This window comes from Lepisma saccharinum, chromosome 1 (genome assembly GCF_977018435.1).
Source record: "Lepisma saccharinum chromosome 1, izLepSacc3.1, whole genome shotgun sequence".
Classification (NCBI taxonomy): Eukaryota; Metazoa; Arthropoda; class Insecta; order Zygentoma; family Lepismatidae; genus Lepisma; species Lepisma saccharinum.
Genome location: NC_139229.1, coordinates 61,529,599 through 61,551,714, shown reverse-complemented (window position 1 = coordinate 61,551,714; position 22,116 = coordinate 61,529,599). Strand labels below are relative to the sequence as shown.

Below are 22,116 nucleotides of genomic sequence, written 5' to 3'. Positions count from 1 at the left end.
GAGTGGATTATCCCGGCATTACCTCCACGGCTTTGGCCACTCTAAAATTATCCAAAACCGAGGCTTCTTACTACAAAATAGGTGGATTTGAGGCTGGTGATAAAATATTATCTAAGAACCACACTGTGCTGTTCCCGATGCGCCTGTTGCCAGGATTCTTCTCGGATTACAAAGAAATTATGTGGAAGGGTGGTTTAAGAATTACATTTAGAAGAGCTGCCAATGATAATAATGCTTTGATGAGGTACAGCACATTAAACCCTACAGGAGAAGCTCTGCCCAATACCTTACCTGATGAGGGCAAGTGCATTATTCAGACTATGGAGTTAAGAATCCCCGTTGTTGAGTATGAAGCCAGTTACGCTCTTAAATACAAAGCAGATATCCTAAAAAATCCACAGGTTCCTCTGCAATTTTACACATATCAATGCGTACAGAAGGTTGCCACTGGTACCTATTATGAATTTGATGCAACAAATTCATTCTCCAGCATACAATTTGACATGCCCGATTTTGTGGTGGTACTGTTTCAGACTGGGAGACACAATAATCAGGAAAAAAATTCAAGTAGATTTGATAACTGCAACATCAAGAACATATATCTTAAAAATGGCAGAAATGAGGTCTTTCCTAGGGAAAATTATAATTTAGACATGTCCAAGAATGATTTTCTTAAATTATATGAGGCTTTTTCGGCTTTCAAAAGGGTCACTACCGGGAATACAGACCTGTACTACACACCAGATGAATTCAAGGAACGGAGACCCATGTTTGTAATTAACACTTCAAAAAGAAAACAAGTTGTGGTCAATGACAGAACAAACATTAAAATTATCTGTGAATTCCACGAGGCTTTACCCGATGATACCATATGCAGTGTCATTCTCATAGGTGAAAAATCATATATTTATGATGTAAGAAATGAGAGAGTCACGGAGCAGTTCTAGAGAGTCTTAGTACTAGATATGCATGAGCCTGGTGTCCAATTGAACTTGAACCGGAAGTAAACCGGAAGTGGACCGGAAGTAAATATGTGTGGGTGGGTGTGGGTGTGTGTGGGTGGGGGTATGGGTGTGTGTGGGTAGCCTAGTTTTAAGTGTGGCCAAGAGGGGCATATTTTTGACAAGTTTATGGACAACAATCTCACAGAAGTGCCTTCTGTAAGTGTAGACAAATCAATCTGAGGGGCACTTCTTTTCTGAAAAATTCTCTTCCTTTCTGAAAAATTCTCTTCCTTTCTGAAAAATTCCCGAGGGCATTTTTACAAAAATCTTAAATTATAAGAGCTCTACACTTGAGCAAAAAAACTCAAATGGGCATGTTGACCAAGTTTTAAGTGTAGCAAAGCTGCTGGAGAGAGGTTCGTACTTTCTCGCGCCGTCCGTACCGTAAAACCCACTACTTATTATTCTTTTACCACTTCCGAACGAATGTGAAGATTTTTTTTTCATTTTGCAATAACGCTTTCGGCATTTTTCCTTCAGAGTTATTCTTTTTGTTTTTAAATTTTTGGCGACATCTGATTTGGAAAAAGTTCCACGAAGTTTGTTTTAAGTGTAAATGCATCTGGACATACAGTGTAGAGTGGGATTCGAACAACAAATATGAGCTTCCGTCGCGAATTGAACCAGCGCTCCTTTCATTATGTTTTCTTTCCACGTTTATTAAAATTTGCTTCCTTCAGCCTACTTCCGATTGTCGTATATTTCAATTCGTATTCCCGTTTTTTTTTTCATTTGCATTGTTCGAGCAGTGATAACTTTCTCTCTTAATCTGGTTATTCGAATACTTTTATACTTATTTTTTTTTTCCTTTTCTCGATTTTCCCTTCGCACTCATTACAGATTTTGGTATCGCGCTTTTCCATATTTTCAGTAATTTAATTCTTTGACTATTTTTAATTTGCCCTTAGTCCGAATCAAGAAAATATGTTGGGAAATGTTTCCCGTGTAAATCTTATTGTATGGTGGTGTAAAATTGATGCCAGCTTTTTCTTGCGATAAGGGTTTTGAAAGTGCAAGGGTCTCATTTATTAACCATGGTTGGAAGGGGAGGGGGCGGAGGGGTGCCAGAAACCTTCCAGTCGGAATATGCCTGAAACGAAAAGTATAGATCGACCAAAACGAAAAAATCCTTGGGACGAAAAGTACCCGCGCAGATCTCCCTTCTTCCCTTCAGTTCGGGCCATAAGGAAGCATGGTCCACTCTCCCCCGCCCCTCCTCGCGGGAGTACGATGCACAGGAGTCGTGGGTCTGCGCAGGTTGTTTTGCTTGTGGTTCCACTCTTCCATCAGCAGGTGCGTGCTGAGAAGGCTATGCTATCTGCGAGTGAGGGGGAGGGGGTGACGAGCAACACTGCCACAGCGAGTCGCTGTAAATGATTTCATTGTCTGTGCTGGGTGAAACCGGTTCTTGGTGCTACTACACTTTTCCGATACATTTCTGCCAGCCTTTCTAGCGAAGCGAGGTCATATGTTCCAGATTCGAACTCTGGTCAGGCATGAATGTATCACTGAGTTTGTCCCGCCACAATTTTATAAATTGATAATTCATCCGTATTATCGCGATTAACTCAAGAGGCAGAAGAGTGATGTAAAATAACCGAAATAGAAATTGATGCATTTGTGCCTGGTGCTAGTGTAACGACGAAGTTAACTCTTTATAAATGATGCAATAGGTAGTCCTTGCGCTCAAATACACTTATACCTTGCCAAAAAAAAAATCTAACTTATCGCTGATCTCTTACTACATTTGGAATACAGCCAAGAGCGATGTAAAGCAATTCAATTACATTGTGAATGTTTCACATCCTATAGTCTTTCTTTTTCTCGTAGCGGGGGCGGGGGTTCATTCATTACAAATATCTAAGAATGGATTTAGCAGCAATCCGTGATATATTTAAATATCATAACATGCTGCGTAGCCAGGGTTCTTGGGTCCTAGCCTCTGATAATGAGTTTTTCTTTTTCGTTGTTTCTTCAATCTTCATCAATTTCCCTGAAGCATCATTCATCCTCTGTCGCCATTGGCTATATGTAAAAATTGACATAAAATTAGTAAATTTTGAAAAGAAAACACAAGGATCTGCTTTTCTCATAGCTCGCCAAACATGCACATTTCTGTATTTTATGCTTTCAGCGCTATCATTATTCTTGGCAGGCAATGGAATTGAAGCAACTCTCACAACTAACGTAAACTACATATCACTCAGGCATGACAATTCTCGCGGGCAAAGTGTATTTCTTTGGCACATGGTAGCGCAATAACTATCTTCTGGCCTAGATTTAAATCCGTACTTTTTATTCCAGTTGAGTGATTGACTCACAATTTTGCCATTGAAGGTTTGGGTTGTATTTGGGTTATACGTATTGTGTTTTTGGTGCGCTAGGAAAAAGCAATCCCAAAGGTTCGCACTGAACAGAAAATTGTGTGCTTTTCCTCTCTCTCTCTCTCTCTCTTCCAACTCCGTCCCTCTCTCTCACCCCAAGTCCCCACTATTTAGGTAAACTGTTGTTAGAAACATATCTTCCGAAGAATATCCACATTGAAAATAATATTCCCCAATTGTTTTGATAGGGCATTTCTATTGCTCCGAACGAATTATCTCCGTAAGAGGACTAGGGCCTCCCCTATGGCGCAATCGTAGAGTCGTCACCTTTAATCAAGGGGTCCCGGGTTCGATACCCGGTGGAGGAACATAGTGGTTCGGAACCCACTATAAACTGTAGGTCCAGTCCCAATTAGCCTTTCTGTGCATAAAGTGGACTTAAAAAAACAACAATTCAATTCAATTCAATTGAATTATCTTATCAATATTTTTAAATATGCATGCACCTGCTTAATTTAATAGATTATACATTTATATTCATTGCGGGCAGAAATGTGCGAGAAAACAATGCATTTTTTTCAGGGAATGCATGAGTCAATAATAATGTATATTTTACGGTATATACTTTTTTATATTGCATTGATTCAATAGTATCCTTATTTCCTAAAGCAAGCGTGAGTTTCTTTGCACACACCACGCAGGCCCTGCTTGACGTAAATCTCAGATGCAGTAACTTCACGGTTGCCTTTTGCGACCACGCTTTGGCTTTAATTCGAGCCCCGGTGGGTGCTTCGTTCGAGATCCTGCAGCAGTTTTACTCGTATCTATGCCTTGAGCATGCCACTTGCAACGGAACCAATAAAATGAAACTTTCTGCACCGGAATGGGCGTGAAACTCTACATGCACCAATGATAAGGTGTTTTCAAGAGGCATGTGCCACGTGCAGCATGTCCCTTCGGTCCGAATGTTCCTTTACGATATCATTTCATCATGCCTTACTTTCGGAATTTACAAGAGAGAAGATAGTCCGCATGTTCTTGTGCGGCGGATCTGCTGCACTACAGATTGCTACGACAATTGGTGTGGACGATTCATGCGTCAGGCGTTGGATTCGGTGTTACGAGGAAGAAGGTGACCAAGGAATGAAGTGAAGACCCAACAAAGGCCGGCCGTGGAAGGCAACCAGGGAAGAAGATGCAGGCATCATTGAGATGAGCGAGGGCAATCCCTTCATGGCTACAACGAAGATTCGCCAAGAGTTGAAACTGGAGTGCCATGCTGCAACAGTTCGGCACCGTCGAGCGGCAAAGAATGAAGCAATGACGCATTTCCATCACGAAGCACGGATCAGTTTTCTTTACAATATTTACCAGCTCCTCAAGAATTTTGGCAGAACGTAATTTTGAGCGACAAAAAAGTATTTTCGTCTGACGAAAATGGTCAGGTTTATGTTTGGAGGCGCAACAAAACTCGCTACGGCCCCGAGAACATTTCTACCCATGCTAGGAGTGGCAGGATATCCGTGGCGGTGTGGGGATGGATCAGTTCGTCTAGAGTAGGTGGATTGGTGGAAGTGTCCTCGAGAATGAATTCGCAGGAATACATCGCAGTGCTGGACAACCACACGCTTCCCAGCGTGCGAGAGAGACACCTTGAAGATGAGATTTCGCACGTGACTTTCGATTAAGACAACAGCAGCGTCCATACATCGAAAGCGAACACCACCTGGTTTAATCAGCACCCAGGAATTTCAAGAGTAGATTGGCCAGCGAAGTCTCCCAATCGAAAACATTTTCACGTGTTTGATGTTTGGGAGAGTTTAAGGAGAAGACCAAACATCTGCTCGTGGAATCCTTGCCTCGTCGACTAGATGCAGTGCTTGAATCCAACGGCGGGTGGACACAGCATTGAAACCCCGCACGGTTTAACCGATGTTCTTTGCTACATCCCAGAACAAAACTAATTACACACATCTCCATATGCAACGTATGTTTCCAATTCTTTTTTATTGATACCTTGGTGCTCATGGTTACTTTTTCACACACCTGCACCATTATATTATATTCTATAATATTAATATTCACATTATTGACAGATATGATTCACATGAAATTCAAATGCGCAGCACACATGCACCCATTCCTAACACTTAACTATTAGTTACATTACACCTATCACGTTGTCACAGTTCTAAATCAGTGGTGCCCAGGGGGAGGGGCATTATGGCGCAGACTGTGATGGAAATTTGACTGAGTAAACAGGGAACAAGTTTAATTACGTTATCAATTAGCCATTGCTGTTATACAAATAGTAATTTGTAGATTGTCAGGGGAATTGTTACGGGTAATAAGTAATATTGGTGGGGGGGGCGATATCCAACTCTTACATATTAGGCCTTAGATTGATAGGGAAATTATGGTGGGCGATTAATGAAGTTAGTGGGATTTTCAGGTAGCTGGATTGATAATTATTTTGGGGGCAGGGAATCCCAACTCTTGTGTATTACTATTACGTCTTAGATTGCTTTTTTGGAGGGAGCAATATCAACAGGAAGTCTAAAATTGGCTTGGAAATTTGGTTGGGAAGATTGAGTATTAAATTTGAGGTGGAGGAGAGGTGAATAAAGTTTTGATAAAGTGTTATGTCTTAGATTGTGAAGGGACTCGAACCCGGAACATTCGGTGTCTGGATCGTTAGTCCATCACTAACTGCGCTTGGCCGCAGAGAAGGTTCTCTTTGGTGGCCAAGCGCGTTAAATGGTCCACTTCCGATACCACGAAATTTCCGGGTTCGAGTCACGGCTTCAGTATTGGTATCATGGTGTCAATTTAATCTAATCGTCACTCATCCTCATTAGCCGAAAGTGGCAGAAGAGCGACTAAAAATAACAAGAGGTACAAAAACAACTTTAACCCTCTAGTAATTTCTGATCAATAGATGCGTGTTAGCTTTGATTGTTGACTCTTTAATGATAAGCTTACGATTATTATTGTTAATATGGATTGCCATCCATCAACAGAAGGACGGACCAATCGATCATTTAATTCATGACGTTTTTTTGGTATTTGTTGTCCCTTCGGATCAGCTTCGAAACCTAAGGAAATGATTAGATGTCTGTCTGAAGTTAGTGACAATGGTTCTTTAATTTTCCGTCGCTCTTTCAGCCGGCGCGGGAACCACCTTTATGGCAGTGATCCTCTGTTGCCGCGTTTACCTACGAAGGAACTCGTGGCCAAACAACGAATTAGGTCTACCGCTTGGGCAAGAAGCGGCAACTTCGCAAAGCCCTCTTCTCCGAAGCAGCCAGCCGGGAAACAGAATTTTGTCAAAATAACCCTTCTGCTCTGTTAATGAACACCGGTTCTAACAGCGTTTCTATACTTAATTGGACATTATCCATTGTTTTTCTTTTTGATTGACTATATATTCTATCTATATATTTCGAGACATATCAAGAGATCACCTCTTCTCTCATCTTCAGGCGATCAATTTTTGCTATGTCTGTAGTGTGATTGGAACAATGACAGTCCGTGATTTTTTCCAAATCCGGTCCGCTAAGCAACCAGTCTTAGATGCCCATTCGAAATCGACAGCTATAGAGCAAAATATGTTTGAAGTGAAGAGTCTTATTGAATGAAACATAGCTCGACTCACCCTCACATTTGAATTTTTTTAGATAACTTGCTTGCACTTCGTATAGAAAGCACCACGAGACTGAAAATTCACACTATTTGTCATGGCAAATAGACCTTATTCCAGCTTCGCTGAAAGTTCGATGTAGTTGTCAGTCATTAAGTTCAACGCTCTCTGCGCGTGTGTTGTGATGGGTTACCGTGTTCCAATTTTGTTTTAATTCCATTTCATGCTCAAAAAGGCTACCCGAAGTGGGACCTACAGTTGAAAGTGGGATCCGAACCACTAGGCAGTTGTGTCTCCACCAGGAATCGAACCTGGGACTCCGTGATTATAGGGGGTTAACGCGTTCATGGCTTTACAGTTTCGTGAATTCAAGGAAGCCAAGGTGAGAAAAATGTGAAGAACTATCTTCTACACGGAGCTAACTGTGTGTATGTATGTAAAACTTTCTAGCACATCCATTTTCCTACCTTCATTTTATCATCATTACGTTGAATTTTGCACCAGTGATTTTTCACTACGTTCTAGGTCACGTCACTTTGAGTCGTAAAGTATTGTCTGTAATTCAGTTTTAGTATAGTTTGTAGCCTCTCACCCAAAAATTTTTAAGGTGGGAGAAGGGAGGGGGGAAAATAGTGCGAGTTCAATTGAGAATACGAAAATAGAGCGGAATGATTATATTGCTACAATATCTTCAGGAAAGTAAAGCGTAAAATTGAATTCTGCCTCTGAGTGAGTCCATGATATTGTTTATGTTTGAAGGTAATATATTAAACATGACTATCAGCATAACCGAACGCATATAATGAGATGATTTATTAGTGTTACCAGACTAAAGGTGTGGAGTGCGGCCTGTTGCCTCTTTCATTACGGAATTCCACATGTAAAAATTGATCAGCTCTTATTGCGAGTAACCATTATAGGCTTAGACCAAATTCTGGCGTTTATATTTCAATTCCCTTCCTCAACAAATCCTTTCTCGATTGACTAGATTTTAAGCGGAGCGTCATTCAGTTGCTTGTGAGTGTTCTTTTTGCAGAAGCAACAGCAGCTCGCTCGCACCCACAGTGCCCCGCCCACTCAACGAGACGCGTGGTCTGTGCAGTGCAGAACAATGACAGTGTTGCCTCTCTATTCGATCTTTGTATTCTCTTTTGCCTGCCACTACACACACATTTCAGACAATTCTTCCCATACAACAAATTGAAAAGCAATCAGGCAACTGTTAAATGGCTCTTTTCTAGATTTTCTATTAACACTTTCCACGGCCAAGATATGTCAACTTGGTTCTGTTTCGTATTCCCACAATTTAGCTTCGTGCAGTAGGGCTTTATATTGCAAGCTAAAAAAAACAACGTAGGCAGGTATTTTAACATTTTAATTTTCATCCGTTTCATGATTGTGTGAAAGAATATGGTGGAAAAATACACTACTTGAGACAATATCACTAATAATAATTGGCCGCCGCTGTGCCCGAGCGTGGTAAGCCGTCGGCTTTTGATCTCGCTGCCGAAATTCCCGGGTTCGAGTCCCGACCTGGGTATGATTGTTTATGAGTGTTCCTTCATGAATTTTATCATACACTAATCCTCATCGTTGCGACTAGCCAAAAGTAAAGTAAAAAAAGAGAAATATATTAGTAATAATAAAAATATGAATCTAGCTCCCCATGGTTCCTTTATGACTGTCCTTTTATCAATTCCATCGAGTCATCATTCATCCTCATTGTTGCGATTAGCCAATAAATGGTAGAGAAGCTGCGAAAAATAAGATGTAAAATAATAACAGAATTTTCTCCACAGAAGGAAAAATAAATGCTCCAGAAAACATGCAATACAGGGAAAGAGTGTCCTGTAATGTGAGTCTGTAAACCAAATGTAAATCACGAATGAAGAAGTTACGTGAAGGTTTCGTCTTCTACGAAGCAATACAGGCTTGGATGGCGTAGTGGTAGCGTCGACGCCTTGTAATCAAGGGGTCCCGGTGGCGTATTTCACATATGCACATTGAAATAGAGATTGGGGGCGTGGCTTGTGATGGAGAAGTTTCTGGTTGGCTGGTCTATTTTTTCTTTATTGAGTACTTCTATGGCGTGCCTAACAATTGACTACAGACTTGAGCTTGTTGAATGATGTAAACCACTTATATTTTCGTTTTCCATTTATTTTCTACTTTTTATACATTCCTTTGATCTTTTCTACATCTTTTCTTTCTATTGTAGTTCACTTTCACTAAATCCATACTTATCGTCCAGCGATTTATTTATATTCCTTCACCTTGTGCTGCCATCTACTTTTCTTTTTTGAAACTCCTCTCTTTTCATCTTGTGATGTTGTTTCCAGTATGTAATATCTGGTTTGTAACAACTTTTTACAAAACAAATAGCCGCGTGCTTATTTCTATAGTCGAAATTAAGGTTTTGGCGCTACTCAAGGTTTTGACAGATTTTTAAAATAAGAATTAAAAATGCTCCTTGTTTGCATCTGACGAAAAGCGGAAAATAACCCAATATATTAAATAATTGTATAAGAAATTTTTATCCAACGCAACGCAACATTTAAAAAATTACCTATTTTATTTCCAATAAGAAAGTCTATTAGCTTTTCGAGTATTGATTACTATCCGATTGCGTTGTATTTTTCCCACTAGATCGTTCTGCTTGTAGTCTGTGGTTTACAGAAAGTGTTCGCACAAGTCAATGAAATAAATGCCAGTGTCCTATCCTATATCATTGAGGCAGTCTGCTAGCCAATAGGGAGCATTCGTACACAAACCACACCCCCAATCTCTATTTCAATGTGCACATGTGAAATATGCGTCCCGGTGGAGGCACAAAGTGGTTCGGATCCCACTTTAAACTGTAGGTCCAGTCCCGATTAGTCATACTGTTCATTGTGGACTTAAAACACCAAATCAACAGCCAACCAACCAATACGGGGTTGGAAACCTTACGGTTATAGGTTTGGAAACACTGCTCCTCTCGGGAACTACTCTACCAGGCGAAACTAGACGATATAAAATACCGGGTTGCATAACCGTAAGGGAGGCGTTTCTTTCGAATTCCTCTGTACAGCGGAGTTCCGGATTCGTTTACCGTCATGGGTGTTCTTTGAGAGTGTCCCTTCATCAGTTTCAGCATATCATCACTCATCGTCGCGATTTTTGAGAATAGCACCTAACAATATCATGCCGCTATTTTAAGCGTCTATAGAGTTCTGAACAGTATGAACATAATCAGGGTTTTCGCTGACCTGGAAATGTAGAAAAGTTATGGAAATGAACCTATAAAAGAAAAGGTCGTGGGGCGGTTGAATTTAAAAGATATACGCCTCAAATCTTAGAAAGACCAGGAATATCTAGTAGATTTTTGAACTCGACAAGATTTGGTAATTAAAATAAAAATACCCCCCTTTGAACCAGCTTCTACTTCGTTTATATAGTTTTTTTGTTCATTTATTGTGAATAATGTTGAATATTTTTTTTATTTTCTGACAGTAAATGCAGTTTAACACTTAAAACTTGAGTATTAACATCTGAAGCAAATTATTTGGAAATGTATTTTTAAATTGCTTGAAAAAGCTCGGGAATTTGGTTAGCAGCTCAAAATTAGTGGGAGTCCTGAGTGATTACAATACAATTTGCAGGCCATCTTCATTTTTTTAATGTGGGAAAATGAGATTTTTATGTTTTTCATTTAGTAGACAATGGACAGTTTCCGTTACATTGTCAACTTCATTGTCTTAATTGCCAGTACGAGTGTAAATACATTTTTGATGAAATTCAGTAGAGGACAAAGAATGCTACGCCTTGGTTTCGTGTGCAAGATTTGCAGCTTCGCAGCACCAATCGAGTCGTTCTTAAGGGCGTATCAAATGGAGGGGTCGATTGGGGTGCAGCCACCTCCCGAAAGTACGAACAAGAAATAACATTTTTAAACAAACAAATGCTGCATGTAATTTATAGGATTATACTGTAAAAACCTTGCAAAGTAAGAAATTAATAAATATTTTTGAAGCGTAAATATTTTGTGCTGAGCTATTTATATGTTCGTCTGAGAAATAAGTTGTTAGTCCCGTGCGAATTAATCGAAACAAGATATTTTTATGCATGATAGTCTCAAATTTAACTATGGTTTCATGATAATTAATCTATGACAAATCGTGTAATACAAATTATGTAACAGAAAGAAGACCATATTAGCTATTAAGAAATATTACGAATATGTAATTTATTATTTCTGAATAGTGTAATTGATTAATTAGGGTATAAGTACCAAAAAAAACAAAGTGTGTAGTTATTGTCGTATTTCAATTAATTCGCACGTGACTGTAGACCTCATTTCTGATTGGCCTACTTTATTTGAATTATTTTCTCAACGTTCATACATTTATTAGTGGGGTAATTCACACACGCGTACAGTCCCGTGCGAATTAATTAAAATACGGCAATAAATACATACTTTATGTATTTTTGTACTTATACCCTAATTCATCAATTACACTATTCAGAAACAATAAATTCGTTACGTATCCCTCATTTTCATTTTCGAGTTACGTTTAGCTAAGCAGCCTGACAGGAAGTATAGGAAAGTGTTAACTTCAGCACCAGCTCAGCGAAAAGCATTCGCCAATATTTGCAAAGGAAAATTGATGAGAGAGAAAAAGGGGAGGAGTTTTGATTAGGAGGAATGCAAGTTGGATCTGGCTCGAGAGAGAGAGGGGAGTTGGTCTTGGGGTTTGAAGAGAACAGGAGAGTGGTTCAGGAGTAAGAAGAAGGGAGTTTTGAGTATTGGAGAGAGGAGAGTGAGTTTGATTTTGAAGGAGATTGAGGCTGGATGCGGACTTTCAGAAACTTGTTTGGAAGTGGAGTGCAGCGAAGCTGAGTGAGAATTTGAGAGGCGAACTTCAGCAAGCAAGTGACAGTTACTATAGAAACTCTTCGGTCCACGATTCTAAAGAGAGACAGGTAATATGCTTTTCTAATGCCATCCTTTGCCAATGCAGACTTAAGGTCATAGTAACCCGAATCATGAGAGTTGCCATTTTATAAAGGGTTTTATATATTTAAGTTTATTCTGGTACCTCCTGCAGTATGCAGATGCAGCCAAGCGAGAGCTTACGAGCTACCGCTAACCCCCAATAGAATAATATCTTTAATCTAAAAGGCTCCAGGTCTGATCCCCGAACCTTTCGAGGTTCATTTCTGTCACAAGACATCCATGAACTTAATAAATTGCCAGTCGTCAGCTACAATTAATCATTAATATCGTCCCAGTTGCCTGATTGAGTGTTCGGCTTACGGTCTCTCTCTACCGAAGATTCTGGAATCGAATCTCGACTTCGGCGTGCGTGTTGGTTTGTATTTGTCTCATCTTTCCATCATTCATCCCCAACGTCTCATTTTACATACATAGAGAGGAGCATAAAATAAGCAATGTACAAAAATAAACTTTGTATCCATAATTTAGGTGCAAGTAACCTTTCAGGTATGGCTTGAAAATTACATTTACGCAGGTGTTCAGGGGCATCTGGCAAGTAGGTTCTCTTGTGGCGCCGGCCTCGCTAAACTATTTACCAAATTCCGGGCAACAAGACATGCAATCCACACAACGATTTTCCTGAATGAAGACGAAAGCTGCTTCAACATAACTAAAAAATCTACCGATACATTACAAATATTGATTTGGGCTGTGATGCTCGATTCCTTTGTCGGGGTATGCCGCCTTTGCGATAAGATACCCATGTCACCCCTGTAACTGCTTCTTGCAGGCCAACAAGGGTCTGGCGCCTGGATCCACTGTGGAGGTGTTTTGTCCTTGTGTGATCAGAGTGCCCCTTTACAGCCTCAGCTTTTAATAGGTAAGAATATTTTAGCCCTCAGACACATTATACGCAGTTTGTTCTTTTTAAGTAATGAATGAATGTAGTTTTAAAAAACTAAGAAGTTTTTAACGTATGTATTTTATTTTAGGGGACTTGTCCTCATTTTTGTTTTCAGCTTTGGTGCTGAGATGCCCTTAATATGAAAGATCAATCAATCCTGACTTGTCTCGATTTATACAAGTCATTCTCCCTCTCGGTACCATCCCTGGCCGTTCCTATGTCACTTCTTCTTGTCGTGTTATCCATGTTAGACACGACTGAAATGAGCATTCATGCGAAAACTGGTTTCGAAAGTATTGTTCACCTGTCAAGGAAAATCCCGGTACCTCAGAACATTTTAGGTTCTCTTTGGAGATTCACGTAGGCTTGACGGTCAGCGGCGAAAGTTGAAATTGAGAGTTTGTCGCCCACCGACTTCCTCCAAGCTCTTTAATATTGACCTAGTGGGCCCACGTAAAATACCCATTAGGAGAAGCTTACTCAAAGAAAATTCATGTCTTCGATAAATCCAAGTGCCCGTGCTTCAAATTGCAACACGAATACAAATATTGCAACGTAATATATATTTTATAATTAGAACTTGTAAGGAAACTGGAATACTCGTTGAATTATATTATTTTTTACTAGTTAATTGGTTTTCAGAACGCGCCACACAAACACACGCACACCAACATGATCAAAAGTCTGCACGTAGATGTTCAACCATCCTCTTTTCTCCCCCTGTCAATTATTGCTTTATACGTCACATATCACGATATACGTCACGATCTTCATCTTCAAGGGAGTTCCTTCCTCTCTTAAATTCTGCAAACCATCGATAGATGCTTGTGAAGGGCAAAGATCCCCAAATGCACGGTGCAATCTTTCACGACACTCACTCTTGCCTAAACCAACTTTGAAGTCGTCAAAAATCATAGCGTGGAATTGCTCTCGTTTCAGATCCATCCTTGCTCGAAACGAAACCTCAACTGCTGCTGTGTAAACTATCATCCTGACTCAGCCCATTGTTGGAGCAAGTTCAAACTTGCACAGTTTGCTATTGAAATGCCAATCTAAATATAGAAACACCAGCAGCGTGTTGCATTGGCTTATTATTGTCGATTCTCAAAACTGAGTGACCCTCGTACTAGCCAGTTCTCTGTAAAATCAAGACGAGACTGGACTTTGTGTCAGACTTGCGTAAACTATACGAACCAAAATTACTCTACTATGTGTCTTATCTGCCGGATTATTTATGGATAGATCAAACATTTTGTTCGATGTAATTGCGAAGTATGTTCATTAATGGAAACTATGGACCTGTGCCACGTGGTTGCATACATTTGGCACATAAAATTCAAATTTTCAAGTAAATTTTCGTAACTATTTCTGTTTAATTGAATATAATGCATTTAATATAATAAATTGTACAACGAGCACGCCCCCTATACGCCTTCATGGCGTGGTGCTATGCACAGGGGAGCCCCTTTCCTTTTTTTTTTACCTTTTTTACAACGAGCAAAAGAAGAACGTTCGGCAAAGTTGATTCTCTTAATCAGTTCTGCACGGTGACTCGCTTAAAACGTAATTCGAGACGAGACCGGCATTTACAACTGGCAACGAGACTGAGCCAGACCTCAGTCTCGTTTCGGTCTCATCTCTATCCCTATGATGGTAAGCCCCGCGACAGGTTAAGTTTGCAGCAACATTTCACAACATGTAGACCCAAACGTGCACGCAGAATATAGTTCCGCTGTAAACTTAACCTGTCGCGAGGCTTAGCTCGCTACAAGCGACTGTGTTGCGGGTGGGAGGAATCTGAAGAACAAAAGAAAATGTTTTGACGTGCCACTCCAGCAGTCGAAGGGAAGGAAATACAAGAATCGACCAAAAGTCACAAGTCGTTATGTCCCGAGGAGGCTGAGGGGGAGGAAGTCATAGAGTTCCCAGACACGAGTCCATTATCCCTAACTCGTTATTCTAATCTCCATTTTCACTGCCTCCTGCGAGGTGAGCCAGACAGAATTATTCCAGGAAATGAATTCCGAAATATTCCCCACTCACAAAGAGACCAGATGTTTGAAAGGGGGGTTAGAGCCTTGACAGAAATTAAAATCTTTGCAGAGGGCGTCTCGCGTCTCCTATCCCTCCATCACTCGCAAGATGTGAGGCAGAGGTACTCTCTACCATGAAAAATCGGAGGAAAATGAGTAGACACTGGATAAGGGACGTTTTCATAACCATAATATTGGAGTTTTGTTTTTATTCTAGAGTCGCAACCGCGATGAAGTTGACAAGAACTGAACAACGCAACAGCACAGAAAAGACTGTGACTTGTTGATACTAACACTATTTATCAAATGGAAGTCATTGTCGTAACGTTTTCCACATTGCACTATCGAGCGAAGAACTTTGTAAATTTAATAAGATGGGCAAGTGGAAAATATGGATTATAAAATCTCACCTTGTTCTGTACTTTGCGATCATTTTATTCATTTCGAAATTTTCTTGAATTTTACTCATTCCGTATGAAAGAAACTATTCCATTCTTCATTTTGCAAGGTCTAGGCACCACAATCCACATTTATTTAATTTGATCTCGTTTATGATCATTCATTTACTTAATGTCATCTCATAATTTATAATAAACTGTCTTAGAAACGTACTTGCGTTTTTTTGAACGAAGTTTTACATTAAAAAATCTTAATTGCGTAATTACTAGGAGCGGAGGCGAGGCTAGATGAGACTTGGCAGTATCGCGTTTGAGAAGGGCTTTCCCAGTCTCGAAACACAAGTCTCAGATGTATAAGCAGCATATATAGTATGTTATTGCACAGACTGTTGACGTTTAGGTCATTAAGCCCGAACAGCGTTTCTTAGCGCTTTTTTTTCATAATTTTATTCGATACTTAGAACCTCGAAGAACTAACCTTTATCCAGGATATATGCAACCACACTGCACAAGTTCACAGTTGCCACTAATGGATTGTTTGCAATCATACTAAAAATGAATGACCTATCCATTAATAATCAGTTAGATTACGCTTGGTATGCCTGAATAAATTGTATAGTCAAGTAATTTTGGTTTTGGAGTATCGTACGTTAGTGTACCAAAGTCTGTGATGAGCCCGGGAGTGTCTGACAGATCTCAAATGATCTCGCTCTCGTAATAATTTTTCGATCGCAGTCTCTGTCTGCAAAGCGGCGTTGCCTTAAAGCCTGTCCCGTTGAGTTTTGTGATATTCGTGCCTTCATTGGTTGTTTATTGGATCCCACTTTAAAATGTAGGTCCAGTCCAAATTAGCCTTCCTGTGCATGAAGTGGGCTTAGAACAAATCAATCAATCAAATCAAGTTATTTGTTTATTGTTAGTAGATAAACTACGCTTTCTCTCTGAATTTTCGCAGTCTTTGCTTGAACATTAGGACGTGGTGATTAACGCAATCGCCTCGTCAATAACTGGACTGGATTTCTTGACGGGAACAGGTGCAGAAAGTTGAACAATGGCCAACCTCCGTTGTGGAGTGGTTAGCATAGCGCGGTACGACAGCAGTAGTCCCGGATTCGAATCCTAGTCTGGCCATGGGTGTTCTTTGAGGGTCCCTTCATCAATTTCATGATATCACTCATCCTTATGTTCGCAATTAGCCAGAAAGTAGCAAGGGAGCGAAGTAATATAAACCCAATCAATCAAGTTGAACAATGGTTGATATCCAAGGAATGAGTTCAAAATAGTCATAAGTTTTATTTCAAGAAAATGTGGGCTCTACAGCAAAATACACGATACCGTATGTAGCGTCCGCGTATAAAGCAAATAAACTTACTCAGCCATCAATAAACGCGAAGGTTTGCTGCCGTTGCAACAGTTTGCCCATTTTCTACTTTGTCTTCGCCTTGGGATCAAGGATTCCCAGGGAGGCACAGTTGCCCAGATCCCGGGTACATGTCTATATTCTGTCCCAGTTATCTCTGGAGCAGGCGAACGAAAGCAAGTCTCTGCGCAAGTAGTGACGCAACACGACTACCAATGAACACTTAAGAGGAGCGGGATTGCATGGAGGGGGATGCGACTGCAGTTATGGTGCTGGTCCCCAAAGCAACCTCACTTTACTTCAAAGAAAGTTCCGAAAGATCAGTTTTCCCCCTAACAACCACATGTCAGTTCCACGTGGAGTGCAATAAATCGTCGCCTGAAACCTTTCCCTCCAATAGCGTCCGTCCAAGAAATGACAGCTCTCGTCAAGTCCACGTGGACTAAATGAGATGTTACTAATTCATTTTCTTTAGAGATTTCTAAACGCGAGGTTGAGGTTCTGTATCTTTGCTAGGTTGTGTTATTGTGTTTTGCTATTTTTTTTTTTTTTTTTATGCAATATAAGACCTTGGGAGTAAAACGTCAAAGTGAATGAATGGATGTCTAAACACTGCAGGTAAAAGTGACAACAGCGCTTTGCCGAAAAACAGGTGGTGGCTCGAAACCAGATACGGGTCCGGTCGGCTTCCTCTGGGGTTCTGTCAAAGATGCCGAACTGGTGATACATTCAAGCACTTTATCAGCCTTCGCAGCAGCGGGTACTGCTTCGATCTGCCCCCCCCCCCCCCCAAACCTTCTCCGCCGATATGCTCGGCCTTGCTCCAGAGATAGTTGGCACAGGGTATAGAACCGATTAGCCAACCTTCGTGGCGGACGCCAGGGTCCCGGGTACGAATACCGTCCAAGGCATAGGCGTGTTTTTGTGTCAGTTTATATATCAATTTCATCATATCAACTCATCCTCATCGTCGCGATTAGTGAAAAGTGGCAGAAAAGTCGTGTATAATAACCAAATTCAATAAATCAATCCAGAACCGATTAGCCTACCTTAACATAGAAGTGAGCACCAGACTCAAGGTTTACAGGTTCGTTTTGATCGTCCTACGCGAGCCTTTAAACCTTTTCTGCCACTGGTGCAACATGGCCAGCCTAACTAAGTCTTCCCAGCGTAAGTATCCTAATATTAGGAGATGAATACATATAAGTTAGTAAGTTTTTCAAAAGCATACGAAGTTGCAAGACTTGAATTTTGCATTGTAATCGATAGGCGGAACTGTTGTAACTTTTCCAGCCAATGATTTCGATGTACAACAGTATATTAGAAATTTCTCTTGATTTATGCACGAGATTATCTTGCACGAATGTGTGTGTGTTATGCCATGCAGGATAACATCTGTGGAACGTTTCTTCCCAACTAGGGACAGTGGACAGCGGAAATAATGGCAAGCGATAGTGTCGATTCGCTGGAGCGACCTGCTAACGAAATGGAAAGTACTAAATTCGACCAACCGCTTTATTTCCGTCCGTTTCATGCACTATGAGAGGTGGTAGTTAGTTCCTCGTCTCCTTGCCTTCAGTTCGGGGATGAATTTCCATTTCGTTGTCGCAGTTTGCACCGAGAGTCGACCTACAAAGAACAAGGTCCTTGTAATGGCAGTTTCACGAGGTTGTTGCTTTTAGTATGGAATGGTTATCTCGCTGCGGCAGCTGTCTGCTCTGTCTCAAGAAGGATTTGAGCCGAAAGGAGACCGGTGTGTGTTGTGTGATGGGAATATATTGTGGTTTTAAGTGTGTGTTATTCACGTTTATAATTGTGGTTATACGAATGTTATCGGGTTTTCTTCTTTTGCTGTTTCTCTCCATTTTATTTATTTTGTACAGTCACGAACATTTCTGTGTTGTAACGATTCCATTGAGAGTCAATGCTATTATTACAACCCAGAAGTGTCCGTGACTGTACAAAGAAAAGGTAGAGAAATGAAAGATGGAAAGAAACATGTGAATTAAAACGAGAATATAAATAGGTGAGAACTAGTCAGAAGGCAGAATCCTTGCTTTCTTTGTCTAGTACTCCAAAGGCGTAACTTGGGAGGGCACGATCGAGAAGTTTTCCATCCCATAAAAAATAGCGTCCAGGATTATTTGCTAAATAACTGCTACAGTGCTGTCGATTGCTAGTTTTTCCCCTGCACTAGTGCATCTTGATACTAAACCTTGTCTACGAAGAGAAATTAAACTGGCCTTTCTTCCACCCCCCCCCCTCCCCAGTTTTGGCACCCAATCACCGCTACTAAACTACTGAACTGCTACATTTGCGAAATCACAAATTTACTCTAGCAATTCCAAGATTCTGATTTCACAACCAATTGAAATTGTATGTCAATTCAGGAGTTGGATAATTTTCAAGGTTACTATTTGAAATATGACGAACTTGAGCCTGTAGAAAGAAAAATAAGTTCTCGAAACTTACAATTTTCTGTCTAATCCTTCACAATTTCAAAATTGCATCTTATTTGCAATATGTTGGTTGTACAATTGTACCCATTGTTTCTGTTGACTTGTGATTAATCATAATGCAAGAAATGAAATAGCTCAGTGAATTTTGTACAACCTCTAACTTCTGCTTCAAGTAATCAAAAATTCCTTTTTCATTCTGCTTTGTGTGCATGCGTGTATATAGAAATGAATGTTTTGAACTATGGAAATTGTTTTTTTGTGTGGAAAAATTGAATTTAAAATGCAGTATTAATGGTAATGATTTTTTTTCTTTTAGGTCGTGTCCATTCGGCAGTTATATCTGGAATTAACTGGGAGACTCGAAGTGTCACTGTAGAATGGTTTGAACGTGGTGAAACAAAAGGCAAGGAGGTTAGTCCCCTTTTAAAGTTTTTCTTCTGGTGTAGTGATATCCAGTAATATGTGTATCTTTGTTAAATATATATATTATTTTCCTTAGAAAAGTGAACCTACTTAACATGTGACAACCACACCATGGCCTTAGGTTTGGATCAAGTAATTTTATAGGAATTTGTTTTATCTTTGAGAAGTTATACCGAAATGTCATATTAGTAAAATACAATGGTGTGCGAGGGTCGTTCAGAAAGTACTACTTTTTTATTTTTTTTTAACCAAAGAAGCGTTGTGAAGAGAATTAGTTTGTATTTCGAATATATTTGGTTATTTTTCTACAGTCACCACCCGATATTTGTCATACCGCACGATGAGGTTTGGCATGCCTTTGTCATAGTAGTCTGCTGCGAGTCTGTTGAACCAATTTTTGACTGCATCCTGGAGTTGCTTATCGCAGTGAAATATTTGTCCACCCAAAAATAGCTTGAAAAGAGGGAAGATGTGGAAGTCACTCGGTACAAAGTCTGGACTATATGGTAGATGATGCTGAACTTCCCATTCAAACTGTCAAAGCAGAGCTTTCGTCTTGGCAGCAGTGTGGGTAAGCGTTCTGCAGAAGCCGAATACCGCTTGACAGTAGGCCCTGCCTTCGCTTCTGAATAGCGCCGTGTATTCTCTGCTGTGTAGCACAATATGTGTTCATTGTTTGATTAATTGATTGTTGTGCCTTTGAGCATAAACATTCTCGCATTCGGAAATCAAATAGCTGATAGCTTGCCTGGAACATGACTGAGGCAGCTTATGCCAAGAGAAGTGAAGGTCATGGGTTTGTGCGTACTTGTGAGCAAATTCGTATGATTTTCCAAAAGACACTCGGGTCATTCCATGTCAATTCAACCCAAAAAATGGGGTTTTGGAACCCATGCTCTCAGATTTTGATGAAACTTGACACATTTAATCCTTCCATGATGGTGAGAAACCACGTACATTTTTTTTGTCTGGTTTCATTTTTATAGCTCCTCAAACTTTCAATGATTCATCCTTTCTTCCAGTCCCAGATCCTCCAAGTGTGAGCTGCACTATCTTAGAAAAATAATTCTCTCCCCCTTATAAATTATTCAATCTTTTTGAAACTTCACAACAATGTTAACTTAACAATAAGGATTCCAGAAAAAAATATGCCAACATATCATATTTATATTTTAGTACACTACTAAATTAATAAAATTTTATTGTGTGATTTTTTGGACCGAAAGCATGGTTTACTAAAATTTGAATTATCATTGAAAGGGAAAGGTGCAACGCCAACACAAATATTTTTTAAATCAACTTAGATATATAATTTGACTTACCCAGAAATAAAATTGATGGCTTTTTCATTTTTTTCTGAAAATATGACAACTTGTTTCTGAAAATTTTTAAAAATGGCTACCGGATTTTATATTTTTCAAATTAACTCAAAATCTAAGAATCTAGCTTCAAAACATCATTGAAGCCAATTTTTAGAACATAGAATTTATAATAATGTTTGCATAGATGTAGGGACAATGGGGGGCAAGTGGGGCCATGTCCTTTTCCATGCAAAACGAATGTCAAGTTAAAAGTATATATTTCACACACATAATTCTAATTCAGTCACAGTTGTTTATGTTATTAAAATAATAGTGGATTAACTTCATATGGACAGAGTGTTTCTTTAAGGGGCACACTATGGAGGAGAATATGCCTTGTTTGCCCCCCCCCCCACACACACACACACACACACCACCACCAAAGAAAATCCTGGTTGAATGTTTTGTTCTTAATGATTATTTGACCTGAAAAAATATCCTTATTCTTATATAACTTTATTTACATTTATTAGGATAACTGCACATTTTGAAAAGTAGTCAATACTATTTTAACTCTTTAACACATGGAATGAAATTAATGAGGAATGTACCTTGTATTATTATAAGTTGTAGATTTGATTGCTTTGGTGACTGGTACCAACAATACTTACTGTCTGATTAAAAATCATGGATACTCGTGTTCGGACTCAAATTAAAAATTAGCCAGTGGATCTACATAAAAACAAATTACATCAAAATTTACCTGATTCAATTTTGCGTTAATGTATGGTAACCATTTTTTCCCAGTATACTTCTATATTTTACCGGGATGAGAAAAAGGTGCTGCTGCTTTTTAGTTTTGCAAATTATCCCTCTTTTAAATTCTATAAATAAATCCGATCGTGATGAAATTTTAATATGGTGCAGGCAGAAAGGTTTTAAACAATTCTTAATTTTGAGATTTTTAAAGTTGGTCAAAAAACGTTCTTACCAATTTTGTGGAACATTTTTTTACTAATGGGTAGTTATACAAGTACAATATTGGCCTTGTTTTGAAGCTCTTTGCATCAGATTTTAAAATACAGTATCATTGTCAATTCACATTACAAAACAGATTTTATACAGAGTTTTTATTCCATGAAGTAAAGATATACATGCAATGTGTCAACACCATGTTGTTGAACCATGGAAACTGCATGCAGTGTTGTAAAGTCATCTTTTGTGATGCGTGACAGCGCCTCCGTCGTTTTTTTTCTTCACCTCAGCAGCATCAGCAAACCGCTTCCTTTCATGTC

At 39.6% G+C, this 22,116-nt stretch overlaps 1 protein-coding gene across 2 annotated transcripts in view; it reads left to right on the top strand.

Moving 5' to 3' along the window:
* Klp10A (kinesin-like protein 10A) overlaps positions 1 to 22,116 on the top strand; it is a 151,848-nt gene that overhangs the window by 51,414 nt on the left and 78,318 nt on the right. For both annotated transcript variants that reach the window (XM_083132001.1, XM_083132000.1), the window contains exon 2: positions 19,414 to 19,508. In XM_083132001.1, the coding sequence (XP_082988127.1) occupies positions 19,414 to 19,508 (95 nt within the window). The remainder of the gene's footprint in view (positions 1 to 19,413; positions 19,509 to 22,116) is intronic.